The 18,299-nt window shown below is 39.0% G+C and overlaps 1 protein-coding gene across 1 annotated transcript in view; it reads right to left on the bottom strand.

Annotated features, from left to right (window-relative positions):
• PLXNA2 (plexin A2) overlaps positions 1-18,299 on the bottom strand; it is a 539,737-nt gene that overhangs the window by 183,662 nt on the left and 337,776 nt on the right. The window contains exons 7-8 of the mRNA XM_082245705.1: positions 14,026-14,179; positions 9,584-9,680 (exon numbers count right to left, since the gene is read on the bottom strand). Coding sequence (XP_082101831.1) covers positions 9,584-9,680; positions 14,026-14,179 — 251 coding nt within the window. The remainder of the gene's footprint in view (positions 1-9,583; positions 9,681-14,025; positions 14,180-18,299) is intronic.

Genomic DNA, 18,299 nt, shown 5'->3' with positions numbered 1-18,299 from the left:
ATACTTTTCTTTTAACCCTTTACAATTATTCACAAAGTCAGTGACAAAGCATACAGCAGGAAATAAAATGGATTTTTTTTGAGAGGTGTAAATGACAGATACATACACTGAAAGACAGACAGATGATTCAGTATACAAAGAGACCACCCGTGACTGGATGACAAGGGAATATGTTTAGATTTCTGTGACAAGTCCATCTAAACATTTAGCAGCAAATGCCAAAAAAAACACTCTATGGTCTAAGACAAAGTCTGGACTCCTCCTTTTACCGTGATTTTTATATTTAACCATCTAGATTTAGCACTTCATTCAAGGCATAAACGTTTGTAGTAAAAAAGCAAAGAATATCTCTAGAACCAGCCAACTAGTATAAACAGTGACTTCCTCTGTATATACACTGAACATGGCTGAGCATAAACACTACAGGTTTCCTGTAACCAAGAAGGACTCCCACAGCATAAACACTGCATCACGCTGACATACATTAAACATACATATATTTGCTTTAAATATATCCAGTTACACACTTGTAGTAAGTATCATCTGTCAATACAACCTCAATATTTATACCAAACCATATCAAAAGACCAGATTTAAATGCATCATATTACATATCAGTCTCTTCTCTGGCCCTGAACCTGCAATCGTTAAATTATACAAAATCTTCTGCAGGTATGAACCTTCAGAAAAATTTGAGATATTTTGCTGTAGCAAATTGGATCATGCTTTGCTTGGGTTTTCTCGCCTTCCTCTGGATCAACTGCAGGTATAGGATTGTGTACAGGTCCCTCTCAAAAAATTAGCATATTGTGTTAAAGTTAATTATTTTCTGTAATGTACTGATAAACATTAGACTTTCATATATTTTAGATTCATTACACACAACTGAAGTAGTGCAAGCCTTTTATTGTTTTAATATTGATGATTTTGGCATACAGCTCATGAAAAACCAAAATTCCTATCTCAAAAAATTAGCATATCATGAAAAGGTTCTCTAAACGAGCTATTAACCTAATCATCTGAATCAACTAATTAACTCTAAACACCTGCAAAAGATTCCTGAGGCTTTTAAAAACTCCCAGCCTGGTTCATTACTCAAAACCGCAATCATGGGTAAGACTGCCGACCTGACTGCTGTCCAGAAGGCCATAATTGACACCCTCAAGCAAGAGGGTAAGACACAGAAATAAATTTCTGAACGAATAGGCTGTTCCCAGAGTGCTGTATCAAGGCACCTCAGTGGGAAGTCTGTGGGAAGGAAAAAGTGTGGCAGAAAACGCTGCACAACGAAAAGAGGTGACCGGACCCTGAGGAAGATTGTGGAGAAGGACCGATTCCAGACCTTGGGGGACCTGCGGAAGCAGTGGACTGAGTCTGGAGTAGAAACATCTAGAGCCACCGTGTACAGGCGTGTGCAGGAAATGGGCTACAGGTGCCGCATTCCCCAGGTCAAGCCACTTTTGAACCAGAAACAGCGGCAGAAGCGCCTGACCTGGGCTACAGAGAAGCAGCACTGGACTTTTGCTCAGTGGTCCAAAGTACTTTTTTCGGATGAAAGCAAATTTTGCATGTCATTCGGAAATCAAGATGCCAGAGTCTGGAGGAAGACTGGGGAGAGGGAAATGCCAAAATGCCTGAAGTCCAGTGTCAAGTACCCACAGTCAGTGATGGTCTGGGGTGCCATGTCAGCTGCTGGTGTTGGTCCACTGTGTTTTATCAAGGGCAGGGTCAATGCAGCTAGCTATCAGGAGATTTTGGAGCACTTCATGCTTCCATCTGCTGAAAAGCTTTATGGAGATGAAGATTTCATTTTTCAGCCCGACCTGGCACCTGCTCACAGTGCCAAAACCACTGGTAAATGGTTTACTGACCATGGTATTACTGTGCTCAAATGGCCTGCCAACTCTCCTGACCTGAACCCCATAGAGAATCTGTGGGATGTTGTGAAGAGAAAGTTGAGAGACGCAAGACCCAACACTCTGGATGAGCTCAAGGCCGCTATCGAAGCATCCTGGGCCTCCATAACACCTCAGCAGTGCCACAGGCTGATTGCCTCCATGCCACGCCGCATTGAAGCAGTCATTTCTGCAAAAGGATTCCCAACCAAGTATTGAGTGCATAACTGAACATAATTATTTGAAGGTTGACTTTTTTTGTATTAAAAACACTTTTTTTTTTATTGGTCGGATGAAATATGCTAATTTTTTGAGATAGGAATTTTGGTTTTTCATGAGCTGTATGCCAAAATCATCATTATTAAAACAATAAAAGGCTTGCACTACTTCAGTTATGTGTAATGAATCTAAAATATATGAAAGTTTAATGTTTATCAGTACATTACAGAAAATAATGAACTTTATCACAATATGCTAATTGTTTGAGAAGGACCTGTATATGGGATTGTATGGTTGGGTTTTAATTACTGTTTTTTTATTGGTTAAGCCAGATGGACTTGTGTCTTTTTTCAACCTAACTAACTATGTAACTATATTTAAACCTGAAGAAAGCATGCATTACAGAGGCACTTATCTTTAGCTAGGATAGATTTTGTATGCAACAGCAATGGAATGCAGTCTGCATGAAAAACTACCAACTTCACATGTCTGCACCATATTGCTGAAGACCATGGATGGTAATAGGGCCATGCCAGCTTTGTGCCCCCAGTCAGAGAAACCAGGCTTGCAGGTCAATTGATTTGTAGCCATAGTGGATTGGTGCTTGCATAGTTAAAGCTCATACAGCACTCAACTGAGCCAGTGCCATGGGACCAAGAGATAGTCTTTTGTTATCTCACCAGTAAGTGACCAGTGACATCAATGATCTCAGCTGCATTCTGTACCTAATGCTGCATATTGCATACCCTGGATCACTGCAATTTGTATGCTATGCTGAATGTGACATATGTTGAACTGTATGCTGCACTGTATGTTACATACTATGGAACACTGCATATTGCAAACCATAGCACAATTTGTACCTCACATAGGAAGATAATTGTGGTCTGCATTTTTTGCTTTATCTTACATTTGCTTTACATTGTAGTGATCCTGTGGATTACTGTAAAATACACCGTGCACACACTCTGCACCTCAAATAGCTGCTCTTTGTATCATGTGCTATAGGTTACTCTACATTCCCGAGCCTAAACTCTATACATGCATACCACTAGAATATTTTTTTAGGATCCAGAATTTCATCCTGTTCAGCCTATGGGCACACTTTCAGTAGCACATAATGTTAAACACAACACAATTAAGACTCAACTCACAATAACCACGTCATTTCTGTGATTTATACAGCACATATTTAGCTGCAAAAGGAAAACTGTACTTTTAAGCAACCCAAGTTAAAGAACTTCACATCTCCTTTCCCCACAACCTACTTATACCCCTTGTACTTAAATGAGTGGGCGAACTGGCCCGGGATCTGTTCCAATTCTTCTCGAAATACAGTGAAGCCCCACAGTAGTACATTTGTGCTGTCTAATCTCCAGAAGGATTGTTCATTAAAGTGGTTGTAAACCCTTAAATATATCCAATGAAGTGAACAGCCTTGGATGATACACCTAGACACAACAAAACTTCCTACAAAGGTTTTAATTGTTTATCTGCAGTCTTCTCTCTACAGATCATGGTCAAAATGTTTCTTTATCTGTCAGCAACACAGAGGAGATGGTGGAGAGACTGCAGTTAGACTGTGAGAGTGCTGATTGGAGGAAATTAACACACCCCCCTCCACACAGCAGAAGAACTGTGTTGTGAATAGACAAGCTCTGTTCTGAGCCCCGCCCCCTCCTCCCCAACACAAATTACTCTCACGTGTCAGGTAAACTTCTCAGAAGTAAGACATGCTGATAACAGAGGAACGAAGCACCAGAGAGAAACGACACTTTGGGGAGAAATAGGTAAAAGCTGCAGATATACGTGCTTTGTTCAAATTCCATTACTGAGGTTTACAACCACTTTAGGGCCTCTGGAGAAAAGCCACATATATGTTGTACTTCACCGCCCCACTGGTTTACATCAGGACAAGAGCATAGTCAGCATAGGTCATAACTCCCCAATCAGGTCTGTCTGCTGATCTGAGGTAAGCACAAAGGGGTATATGTAAAGGTTGGGGGGGGGGGGGGGTTAGGCCTAAACAGTACAGTTACCCACAGCATACATCTTGTAATTTGGTGGCTCTATGAAAAACCAAGAGAAGGAAGAGCTTGATCCTGATTATTGCAGAAAGATGCATAATTTGGTCATTTTGAAATGGCCAGATAACAGTAAACAAAGTAAGCCTGATTTACTAAACTGTGAAATGAGGTTAAGTGCAGTGAATTAACTTAGTTTACTTCAAAAATCCAATTGAAGACTAAGAGATACTCTATTTTTTTTCAATATATATACACATGAATGAATGTGTATGTTGTTTTTAATCCACTTCGCTTCTCGCTTTTTTAGGTCAAACCCAATGCAAAGGCAGATTATACAGAATATTTTAAGGTTTCATTTGATAGCTTCAATGCTGATATACATTGAGATTCTCTTTCATTAAATTATACAGTTTTAGTAAAACTACCATGATAGTTATATATATATATATATATTTTTTTTTTTTTTATATATAATATTTCACATAATCTACACTTTTTTTGTAATTCTGTTTTATTAAAAAAGGAAAAACACTTTCTGAGAGTGAACACATTTGTTCAGCTGAAAAACTGGCTTTTGCTACTGTAATAATACCATTCATATTAACCACATCCATACCGGCGCATAGTAATATGACGCCGGCAGGATGGCTTTACCGTTCCGGACAGCCGTCATATGACGTCCGCCCGCTCTAGCTGCTACTGCGCGCCCCCGGGGGCGCGCATCGCAGCGATCAGGGATGAGGCTCGTCCCTCGGACATAGCCCATCCCTGATCAAGGTAAACAGCCAATAGAAATTGGCTGTTTACCATGTGATCGGCTGTGTCAATCACAGCCGATCACATGAGCGGCTCCAGCACGAGCCGCTCGTTCTCTCTGCCATGCGCGCCCCGGGGGCGCGCAGAGCAGCGATCGGGGACGAGGCTCGTCCCTCGGACAGAGTTGATCCCCGATCTAGGTAAAGAGCCAATGAAATTGGCTCTTTACCACGTGACCGGCTGTGTCCAATCACAGCCGGTCACAAATGTCAACAGAGAACACGGTAACTAGCTGTCACCGTGTTCTCCTCCTCACACACTGATCCTGTGTGAGGAAGAGAGTGTGGTAACAGCTAGTTACCAAATACAGTGCACCCCAAACACACTGATTGCCCCCCCCCCAATAAAGAGCACCTGTCACTAGCCCATCAAAGTACCCGAGTACCTATCACTAGCCCATCAGGTACTCTGATGACAGGTACTCGGGTACTCTGATGGGCTGATGACAGGTACTCGGGTACTCTGATGATGGGTACTCTGATGACAGGTACTCGGGTACTCTGATGACAGGTACTCGGGTACTCTGATGACAGGTACTCGGGTACTCTGATGACGGGTACTCTGATGACAGGTACTCAGGTACTCTGATGACGGGTACTCGGGTACTCTGATGACGGGTACTCGGGTACTCTGATGACAGGTACTCGGGTACTCTGATGACGGATACTCGGGTACTCTGATGTCAATGGAGTACCCGTCATCAGAGTACCTGAGTACCTGTCACCTACCCATCAGAGTACCCGAGTACCTGTCACCTACCCATCAGAGTACCCGAGTACCTTCCACCTGCTCATCAGAGTACCTGACGCCTGAAGTACCCGAGTACTTGCCGCCTGCTCATCAGTACCCATCACTACTCATCAGTACTCATCAGTACCTATCACGTATCAGTACTGATCATCAGTACCCATCAGTACAGTATCACCTATCAGTATCAGTACTACTCATCAGTACCTATCACCTGCCTGTCACCTGCCCATCAGAGTACCCGAGTACCTGTCACCTGCCTATCGGAGTACCCGAGTACCTGCCACCTGCTCATCAGTACCAGAGTACCTGTCACCTGCCTGTCACCTGCCCAACAAAGTACCCGAGTACCTGTCACCCTTCATACAGCCACCATGTCCAAGTCCAAAAAGGTTTATATACGTCCTCCGTTTAAACCTAAATACCGGGGTTATGGCAGCAGATAGCTGCCATAACCCTGGTATTTTTTTAAACGGTGGACGGTTGGCTTTCCGATAAGGGTGGTCCCAGCGGCGGATTCGCCGTGGGATCACCCTTCCGGGATGGCGGAAGAGGTGCCCCCCCTCCCGCCGCGTCCGGTCCTTTTCCCCGCTTACCGGACCCGCCGGCAGCGGGGAAAATGATCCGGTCCCGGATCCTCACAGACAGGATGTTGAGTGAGGGCAAGCTTGCCCTCACTTGACTCTATGGTCTTGGAGGACCGGAGCTACGGAAAATGTTGTTGCCTAGCAACCGGTTTAAAGGTCCTTTATTTTTTTTTTTTTTCATTTTATATAATAATTTTTTTTTTTTCTATCTTTTAGTGTACTTGTGAGATCTGAGGACTTTTTGACCCCAGATCTCACAAAAAAGAGGTCCTGTCGTGCCTTTTTCTATTACAAGTAATGTTTACATTTCTTGTAATAGAAATAAAAATGATAATTTTTTTTTTTTTTTGTTAAACAGTGTAAAAATAAAAAATAATAAATAAAATAAATAGTAAAAAAAAAATAAAAAAAAAAATTAAAGCGCCCTGTCCCCGTTAGCTCGCGCGCAGAAGCAACGCATACGGAAACCCCGCCCACATATGTAAAGGGTGTTCAAACCACAAATGTGAGGTATCGCCGCGATCGTTAGGGCAAGGGGAATAATTTGAGCCCTAGACCTCCTCTGTAACTCAAAGATGGCAACCTGTAGAAATTTTTAAATTGTCACCTATGGGGATTTTTAAGTACCAAAGTTTGTCGCCATTCCGTGAGCGTGCGCAATTTTGAAACATGACATGTTGGGTATCTATTTACTCGGCGTAACATTATCTTTCACATTATGGAAAAAAATTGGGCTAACTTTACTGGTTTCTTATTTTTTAATTAAAAAAAGTGAATTTTTTCAAAAAAAATTGCGTTTGGAAGACCGCTGCGCAAATACGGTGTGATAAAAAATATTGCAATAATCTCCATTTTAATCTCTAGGGTCTCTGCTAAAAAAAAATATATAATGTTTGGGGGTTCTAAGCAGTTTTCTAGCAAAACAACTGATTTTAGCTTGTAAACACCAAATGTCAAAAATAGGCCTAGGCAAGTGGCTAGGATGCATGATGATGCTCCTTGGATGTTGGGCCCCTCTATATGGCTAGGCTGTGAAAAAGTCTCACACATGTGGTATTGCCATACTCAGGAGGAGTGGCAGAATGTATTTTGGGGTGTCATTTTTGCTGTGTACATGCTATGTGTTAGGAATATCCTATAAATTGACAACGTTTTAGGAAAAAAAAGAAAAAAAAATTATTTTCTTAATTTTCCCAAGAATTGTGGGAAAAAATTATAACTTCAAAAAACTCACCATGCCTCTTACTAAATACCTTGGACTGTCTACTTTACAAAAAGGGGTCATTTGGGGGGTATTTGTACTGTCCTGACATTTCAGGGCCTCAAGAAAGGAGATAGGCCATCAGTACATCTGGTGTGATCAATTTTCAGTAATTGGTACCATAGCTTCTAGACTCAATAACTTTCACACAGACTAAATAATATACACTAATTTGGGTTAATTTTACCAGAGATATGTAGCAGTATAAATTTTGGCCTAAATGTATGAAGAAAAATTAATTTTTTGCAAAATTGTATAATAGAAACTAAAAAAAAGTGTTTTTTTTTTCAAAATTTTTTCTCTTTTTTTTGCTTATATCACGAAGAAAAAAAAAAACAGTTGTGATCAAATACCACCAAAAGAAAGCTCTATTTGTGTGAAAAAAATGATAAAAATTTTGTTTGGTTACAGTGTAGCATGACTGCGCAATTGTCATTCAAAGTGTGAGAGTGCTGAAAGCTGAAAATTGGTCTGGGAAGGAAGGGGGTCTAACTGCTCTGTATTGAAGTGGTTAAACTATTCACGCACAAGGGTAAAACAAATGTTAATGCCTAAGCACAATTTTGCAATTTTGACATGTGTTAGTAAAACCATACATGTCACCACAACTACTTTGTGCATCCAGGTGGATTATACCTTGTATTTTTTCCAGGACAAATTGGACTTTCATTTGGTGGTAAATGGTACTGGATATCTCCTGATATTTATTTATTTTTATTAACAAAAGAAAACTGGTCCAAAATAGTGAATTTTTTTTTAAATTTAGCTGTATATTGTTACTGCCATAACCTACCACCAAAGAGCAACCCAAAATAAATTCTCCTGCTCCCAATGCTTGCAGTGATACCACATAGGTGTATGTTATTTTCTGTTTGTACCTATAGTACAGCACAAAAACAATAGTGCAATTTTTTTTTCTCCTATCTAAAACACACTAAAATGGCAATAACCAACACTGATACTAATTAAAAAATAAAAAACTGCCCAAAATATATTAAACATGACCTTTGACGTTGACCTTTGACCCAAACACCAACCCTGGCACTGACCTAGATCACAGCTTAATCTAGCTATTTTTTCTTTATTTTATTTTTCCTTCCTTTTTTTAATTTATTTATTCTTACACACAGTTGTTTGTTTATCTCTTACTGCAAGGAGAGAGAGACATAATGCATCTTTCCTCTCTATTCACAGGGAGAGAAGCACAAGCGCTGGCTTCACAGTGACTCATCGCCATGCTAGCCAATCAGAGGCTATCACAGAAATCAGGTGACTTGGAACCAGGAGTTTCGGGTCCCGATTCTTGTGATTCAAAGATGTGAATCTTTGAGCCAGGCTTCTGTGCCCACATGGTCGCTGCCAAAGGTGAAACTTAACTTTTTACACAAATGAAAAAAAAAACTGGAGTTAATGCATACAAAGCAAACATGCTGCTGTAAAAGGCTTCCTTGGCACCTATTCATGCGTGCATTGACATATTATGTGATGTGTGTTATGATGCTTATACCACATCATGTTGTATAACTGCATTACTATGTGTTGCCATTCATTCAAAATGGCAACCCAACACACACATTATGTGTTGACATATGCCCTAGCCTTCAGTGCAATACAATGCATAAATGTGAATACATTGTGTTTTGTACTGTGCTGTGTTGGTCAAAAAAAGCGCAGGCACATTTTTGTGAGTTAAATCATATTCAGGGCTCATTCTGCAATGTATGCTATTGTTGACATAGGTGTAAATAGTGCCTATATTAGTACAGCCCACATTATGTGTGCAAAGTTTTTTCTTGAACTAGAAGTGCCCAAGTACTCCCTGCACAATCTAATAAATATAAATATCTTCAAATGACGCATTGCATTACATGATGAAGTTTAATCATTCTGCTGACCAGAAAGCTGAGATTTTTCTTTTAGAATAGTTTTATTTTTATTTTTACACTCAGCTGACTGGCAGTACAATGCTAAAAATGATGCCGGAATTGCATCATTGCAAACTGTAATTTTTGAACAACAGAGGTTTCTTACAGTTGATGACCACTGCAGTTGTAGAATTTGAAGTCTGTGCTCACAAAAATCTTTCCAGTCTCCTTGGAGATAAGTTGAAGTTCCACACCATACCAGTCTAAAAAGATAAATTGACTACAATTACAATGGCACCCACATCATAAAAAGGTATAAACAGATACACATTCAGGATGTATTAATAGTTTAGGGTTAAGGTTGTGAACATCATGAAGTTAGTGAATTCTGCTAACCTACGGTATGGAAATACTAATAGAGGCACATATCTAAGACACATCTACCAACCTGTAAGGGCATAGGGAAAAAAAAGGTGAAGCCGCTTGAAGGAATACAAAATGTACTGTATCTGAGATTGCAGACTTTAAGTGTATCAAAAGCCAGTGATGTTGATCTACTAATGGTACCTAGACTGTTCACTTTGCAAGGGAAGTTCCACTCACTGTATTTGCCGTTTTTATCCAGTTTCTCTTAGGATTGATGTGATTTATTGGCCTCCAAGACTAGGGTCATGCTTCTTTAATGACATCTCTGCCTGGGTACCTAAATTTCTCTCCTCTGAAATACCCACCAATATTCTTTGTAACCTCAACATCCCTGTTAGTGCTAACACCCTGGCTACCTCTCAAACTAACCTCATATTTTGATCTAACTCCTACTCAGTCTGACTGCAACAACCTTTTATGCTGCCACCTCTGCACTCCTTGCAGCCTCTCCAACACCCCTTTTTCCTCTACCATCGCATTACCAATTTAAGCTCACCCTATCTTCAACCTCCTTTTCCTTTAACAAACAAACAGTTATATATAGAAACCCTTCTCTTTATTCTGTTACTGAAGACAATCTACAACAAAATTTCACTCCGTCCTGCCCTGACTTGACCACTTCTGTCTACAACAACTCACTCTCTTTCTTCACCTTGGACACACTTGTTCCCCTTATTACACATAAAATTAGGCCTTGATCCTTACAACCCTGGCAAACAGATAACACCAGAAGTCTCAAACAACAAAGCCACGCTCTTTAGCAAATGTGGCATAAAACCAAGTCTCTGTAAGACTTTTTTTCTACCTTTAACTCGCATTGTTCCCCACTGCGCCACCCAGTAAGTCATTCCCTTCCCTGGACACTGTTACTACTTTTAAAAAGATCTGCAAATAGTGATGAGATCATCACTGTCCAGTTATTTCCCCCCAATTAACCATCTCTACCACCACATTCAACATTCTCCTTTTTGACCCTGTCACTACAAAGGACGTAGCTAAGCTTTTCTCTATCTCCTAACCCACCTCCTGCCCCCTGTATCCCATATCCTCACAGCTACTCTGGTCACCTTCTTACAATACTCTATGCTTTCTTACACAGATCTTCATGCACTTGCCCCCTCCCCTCATCAGACTTAAAATGTTCTCACTGGACCCTCCCAGTCTGGACAACCCGACTCATTGTTCCAATTTACCCCCAAACTCTTAGAATACCTACAACAGTCTGAGCTGCTACCTCACTGGCAGCAACTTCCTTGACCTCACAGTCTGGCTTTCTCCCAACAATACTCCACAAAAACTGCAAAACTTTCAAACAACTACACTCCCACAACTATCTTCCAGGTTCTCATTCTATGTGCTCATTCAGTGTTACCTACAACTCCATATTTCCATAGAGGTCCCCCAAAGCTCTGTACTTGAACCCCTTATTTTTTCTATCAATACCTCTTCCCTTGGTCAGTGGATAATCTTTTGTGGCTTTAATACCATTTCTATGCTGTAGACACCGAAATCTATCTCTCTAATACTCAGTTCACCCTTTCAATCCCCTTGCGCATTACTAATTTACTGACATATCAGTATGGATGTCAAACCACTTTCTAAAACCGAGACTTTCAAAAACTGAGCTCAAAGACTTCTCCAGAGCCTCTCCCATCCTCTGGAACTGTCTACTCAAATCTGTCCTGCTTTCTCCTACACTGTCCTTTAGTCAATTACTGAAAATTAATTTAATCAGGGAGGCCTATCCTGCCTTTACCTAACAACTAAGTTTTACTTGCTCAAACAATTTATCCCCACACAGTTTTTTGTCACTTACCCAACCCTTTAGATTTAAAATCATGCTAGAATTTGGTGCTGACGTCACGCCATTGTTCGATTAAGGGTAGGCAGCGGCTTTTAGATGTAAGTTTATGCTTTATTATTGTCCTCGTTTTGATGTATGCTTAATATCTATGTATTAAAGTATTACACTATTGGATTCTTCTCTGGCTCCTGGTGGGCTTTACTTACCTACAGTGGAATGCTTGTAAAGAAGAAGTCTGGAGAGTCCTTATGCTTCAATGGATCCTGTTTAACCTCCCTGGCGGTATGATTATGTCAGGAATTACATACCAAAAGCGGTACAATTCTTTTCATGGAAATTTGGCGTTATGTATTATAGGCCTACAATTCTTAGTAATTACTGACTTAAACCTGACCAAAACAAGACTCTAGTAGACATCCCAGATGTGATAAATTTGAAACACAAACACGTGAATTATAATCGAAACAATAATATTATTTTATTATTTAATATATAATATATATAATAAAATTATATTATTGATTAGATTATAATTCATGCATTATATATTATATATAGATATATGTGTGTATATATATATATAATATATAACGCATGAATTATAATTGAATCAATAATATAATTTTATATATATATATATATATGTGTGTGTGTGCATATATATATATATATATATATATATATATATATATATATATATATATATATATATACACATATATATATGCGCATATATATATATATATATATATATATATATATATATATATATATGCATATATATATATATATATATATATGCATATATATATATATATATATATATATATATATATATATATATATATATATATATATATATATATAATATAAAATGTGTTTTGTGCAACGTTTTTTTTTTTTTTGAATTTCCCTCCCTAGTTCCGCTCCCATGCAGCATTGCTGCTGCAGGGAACGGAACTAGGAAGTGATCAGACCGACGGAGGGACGGAGGAGCGGCGGGACTCTCGGCTGGCGATCTCAGCAATGAGAGATCATCGCTGGATCGCCAGGATAAGGTAAGAGAACACCGCTGCGCTCTCTGCACATCTACCCCGAGCGTGACTCGGGGTTACCGCTCCTGATATGAAAAATCAACCCCGAGTCACGCTCGGGATTACCGCCAAGGAGGTTAAACAACATGCTGTTATGGGGACGTATGCTGCTGTAATGGCAGCTACTCCCTTTGGTGAGTGTGCATTTTGTACATAGATGGTGGGAGATCACTGGATCACTGAATAATTGTGTTATTAGCAATTTTCTGCACTTTTCCATCACGTTGGACTTTTCATTATGATTTCAGACTTATCATCTGGACTTTAATGTTTCTGAGTTGCACTTTATTTTAGATCCCAGTTTTGCTGTCTGGGCATTATTACTGTATATCGCTTTTTTATGTAGTTATGTTTTATTTGTTTGTGAAGCGCTGCACTATTAAATTGATATATTTATATTGAAGAACTGATATACTGCTTTTGAGTGTTAGCAGCTGGTTTATTGTTTATACAGCGCAGATATTCCTTTTCTTTATATTATCAGATTTTAAAATGTGCAGATTATAAATGATATTTTATAGTTTTCCCATTATCTCTTGTAAAGAACCACACGTTATCTACTTGTACTAAATCTTCATTGCTAGTTTTCTTTCTTGGTACATTTCTTTATCAATTTACACAGCATTTACTATTCAGAAGTTTTAGATAATTAAAATCATAATTTCAGCCAGTCCCATAAGAGGATTATTAAAAACCTGTCTGGGCTTTATCTGACGAAATTAGTTGCAGTAGTTCTATATTGACCAGTTTAGAGTCATCAAATTTAGGTTGATGTTCTCCCCACATACCATGTGAGGCTATTAACCTCCTACACCTCCCCACCCCATACATATACCTGTTTATAACAGTTACTGCTATACAAGTTCTTTATGTTCAAACTTATTACTGCTATGGTTCAAAGAATACACTGTATATTACTACTTTGTATGTCTTAAAATTGTTAGTAAAAATAAAAAAAAAAAAAAAAAAACAACCTGTCTGGAAAAAAACAAACAAAAAACAAATGTCTGAATAGAAATGTGACCTGTAATTGCTTCATTTTGGAAGCTTTACATTTCAGGGCTGCCCTCTTTACTCTACAATTCTTCTTTAGTCAAGGAACAATAATATACATATAAGGTGCTAAGCAAGTCAGCAATAGCAGCACTCATACTCCTTTCCAGACAAATTCCTTTTAGTGTAATGCACTTGCCCCTGTTACAGTTGCACACAGACTCCTTGCAAGTCTATTGTGAGCTATAGATGTCAAATTAATTAAATAGAATTGAAGGAAAAAGGTCATACCTTGATCTGAAGGAATGATGGGTACATCTTTTGAGGATGGTGAAACACAGACAATTTTATTGCCAGACACTTGCCCCTCGACCTGAGTAATGTTACCAAATGAGCAAAGTACGCCAGCAGAAAGATCTGGGACATCAGTAACTTCCAGAGTGAGCTAGGAAAAAAGAATAGGATTGTATATTTTATTCATTTAGACTTTCAGATTTTTCCCCCCTTATTATTAGAAATCATACCAGATGTTATCAGTTTGTTTGTGTACAGGAGGGGTTATTATTGAGGGAGAACAAAGTAACTGCTTACTTTAGTTAATGGACCTATTATGGCTGTGCCTTTGAAATAGGTTTATATTTGTGACACTGATAGCAATGTTTGCTACTGAAGGAAAGCTAGACTTCTGTTGTGTGCAATTTATTTTTTAACATTTTTGTTTGTAATGTAAAAGTTTATAGAATGTGTGGAACCTTTAAAGTACACACAAAAAAAAAAAAAAAAATCGCAGGGCAACCCTACCAGATAAACCCTACTCTAGTTATGTGATATTTGGGACCCTGCTGTAAATCTACAGCTGGGGCATACTCTTTGTTGCAGCAACATTGACAGTGGCACCCATGTGAATAAAAAGAATGATGGCTGTTACATTATTCACTCATAAATTGTCAGGGCCTGGATTTGAAACCGGAACTTCTGCTGTGTCAGGCAATGTCTCTTCTTGCTGAGATACCTGGAATGCTGGACAATTCCTTAAATGGTCTTACAGTTGTCTTGAACCCTGAACTCTTAGCTCCTCCCATTAATTTCCTGATTTAAGTCATGGCTCTGCACTTCCTGTTTGCAAGTTTATTGTGCTCTCTCCAGCCAGTATCTCGCTCCTATCTTCCCTGCTGCCATCCATATTTTGCCACCACTCTTTATCAACCCTTGGCTTGTTCCTTGACAATGCATCTGCCTGATCCCAACCTGCAACTACTTCTGTTCGACCTTTGGCTTGTTTACTGCCTATGCTTCTGTTTGATCTCTACCTGCTTATCGGCTACTAGACCCCAGCTTGCTCATCTCCTGATGGGGAAATCCTGAGGACGGAGACCTGGTACTAACATGCCGCTGCCTTATTGCAGAGAATGCATTAAGGTGAAAAACATTCTTCCTTTAGAACCATTGTGTCTGATATCACACAGTGGGAGGAACAACATCAGTTATTCTTACTGTGTTTGTGGAAGCCAATACCGCCAGTCACATCCTTACCGGACTCCTTGATGGGATGGGAGAGCTTGGTAAAGGTGGCGGCAGAGGAAGGGATTACCCCCTTGAGCCACCTGTAAAAGTGATCCAGTGACTGTATAGCCGCTAAGATTACTTTTACATTGTGCAGAATCACATGCTCTACAAAGTGATAAAGGGATCATACTTGTAGCCTCAACCATGTTCCCAATTTAACCACCTCAATACGAGGTGGTATATATACATATGGCGGAATTGAGGTGGTTAGGGACAGCTATTTTCACAGTGCTAAAGGCTACTTCTCCAACACAAGTATTGGCAGTATTTTTCATGAAAAAGTTACAGAACATATATCAGAGTCCCATTATAAAAGTTTTCACAAAAGATTCACAAAACTTTCACCCAAGAGTCATGTATTTTTCCAATGGGATTCATTTGGAAAATTGTGTGAATCCTGGTTGAAAGTAGTGTGAATTTTATGTAAAAACATTAATAAACAGTATTTTAAACTGATTTTCTGTTAACATATTACACATTTTAATACACCTAACAAAAGCTTAAGGCTAAAAAAAGCCCATATGCAGCTACTTATAAAGTTAAAAAAGCCAAAACAAGAAGTAAATTGCATTCCTAAAATATTACACTTAAGAACAGTTTCAGCATTTAAAAGCTATATAGAATACTGTACAACAAATGATGTAAAAGGAAATCAGGAATCAGGTTAGCAACCATTCAAAATTAATCAGCTTGCTAAAGAATGGGATACTTACAAAAATTAAACTTTTGGGGGAATAGAAAAACATACATATTTAACGCCATGCTACAGCTTCATGCTACATTGGTGTGATGCTGCACATGTCCCCTGTTGGCTCTAAGCCCGAGAACATAATGGCTGATCGCTCAGTCCTTAGTCCGCTATGAGCAGAGAGTGGTGACAGTCATTGCTCTCTAAGGGTAATTTTCTCAGTGAAGGGGGAAAAGAAGAAAAAGTCCATCACCTGACGAAGACAGCTACACCATTTGGTGAAATGTGTTGATGCCAGAGCATCCTGATGTCACATGGGCTAAGCCCTCAACATGCACAATGCACAATACTACTGAGCTGCTGACCAGTTCAGTGGATTGCCATCAGAACACATATTAGCAAACATAAGAACGATGACCACTAAGGAGACAAACATAGCAGCGCAAAAAACCTCCTAGGAATCCACATCTTCAGTGGTAACAAGAAAGCTTGTTAATAGAGAGGTTGGCACTATTCCGCAGTGAATTTCTAAACAGTGTTGAATGGACAGCTGCGGTGTAACTCAGATTGGTCTTTCATGTTATTTAAATGGAATAGTTGTCTGCTTCTGCTTACTTGTCTGATTTCTGCTTGCATGGCTTACTTTCGCTAATGCTCTATAGCTCTGCTGCACCGCTGTTACCTAGAAACTGCTGCATAAATCTGATATCCTATATTCACTACAACCACTTGATTGGAGGACTTCCTAAATATAGTAGGTTCTATCCTTACCTAGCTGCTCAATAAATTTATGAATTAATTAATTTGTGCATTTAGAAACAACTTGCAAGCTGTTACTGGATACATATATTCAAGTGCCCTATACAATCATTAGCCCTGAATTTTTTATTTCATTTATTTTGTTATATTCTTTGTAGAGGGCACATATATGCATGGGACAACCACAGGGAGACAATATGCTAATTTGTTTATATTGATATATTGATGTTAGCCATGATATGGTTGCCATGGGAGTTATAAGGGACCTGTAATTCTTTCTGGACATTCTTGTACAGTATGTGTTAAGACAAAGTTGATTTTTTAATTATTCTAATGGTAAAGACTATTTTTTTAAACTCAGTTTATTGCAAACAGAGAGTACAAAATACAACATAAATTATACAACCCGTTGCAATGTGACAAATGCTACATCCAAAAATAGACATCTGTAACTTTAATAGGCACTTAAGTGCGTGTAGCAATAAACAATTCAAAACTAAAACAATTGTGTTCCTTTTACATCCAGTGAGAACTGGATTTAGTAAACGTGTCTGTCAGACCCAGATAAAATACAGACAGGTACAATATTGTGCAAAATAATATTAATCTGTGGTAGTCTATATGTATGAGTGGAGTTACACTAAGCCTCCTAAATCTTGTGGTGGTTACGGGTACAACCTCTGTTGTCATAATGTATTTTCTCAAAGGGGATGATTTCACTAATTGAGTTAACCCACTGAGGAACTGTCGTATGAGATAGTTGCAACAATTTAAGCACAATCATCTTTGGGCTAAAAACAAGGTTTCTCTTAAAAATATAGTGTACCTAGGCCACACTTCCTTGTCTAAGTCTAGTAGGCCTATCTTTGGGATTAGCAGGACATGGGTGGTAATTACTGTGCAGAGATTACCACATGTTGCCAGTATTGATGTATGACTGGGCAGGACCACGTAAGATATACAAAATTAGCTTAAGACTGCCTCCATCTGGTACAGTTGGATGTAGGGATACAATGCATGTTCTTATTCATTCAAGTAAGTGGTGCAGAGAAAGGGACTTTCTTAAGTCCCTTTCTCTGTCTCAAAAAAAGAGATATGGGGGTCTGTTTAGACCTCTAAAATCTCACCAAAGACCCCCTCCCCCCCAAAAAAAAATATAAAAAATATAATTGAAAAAAAATCTAAAATGTAAAAGAGAATAAATAATAAAAAAACAAAACATGGAGCGGACTCTGTCAAGCAGACCCGCCTGCTCAGCGGGGATCAGCACACAGGCGGATAACAGGTCTGTGTCCGCCCAGCTGATGCAGAGGTCTCAAAAAAGAGATATGTGGGCATGTTTAGATCTCTGATGTCTCACCAAAGACCCCCCCCCAAAAAAAAAAAAAATATATATAAAAAAAATAAATATAAAAAAATATAATTCTAAAAAAATGTAAAAAGTAAAAAAAAAATAAAAGCAGAGTGGACACGGACATGGACACAGCCGCTGTTCTCTATGGGGTGGTCAGATGGAAACAAACCACCTGTCCATTTCCATCCAATACTATCC

This window comes from Pelophylax lessonae, assembly GCF_965119305.1.
Source record: "Pelophylax lessonae genome assembly, chromosome: 2".
NCBI classification, from domain to species: domain Eukaryota; kingdom Metazoa; phylum Chordata; class Amphibia; order Anura; family Ranidae; genus Pelophylax; species Pelophylax lessonae.
Note: the sequence above shows the minus strand (reverse complement) of the source record. Positions and strands in the feature narration are given on the sequence as shown.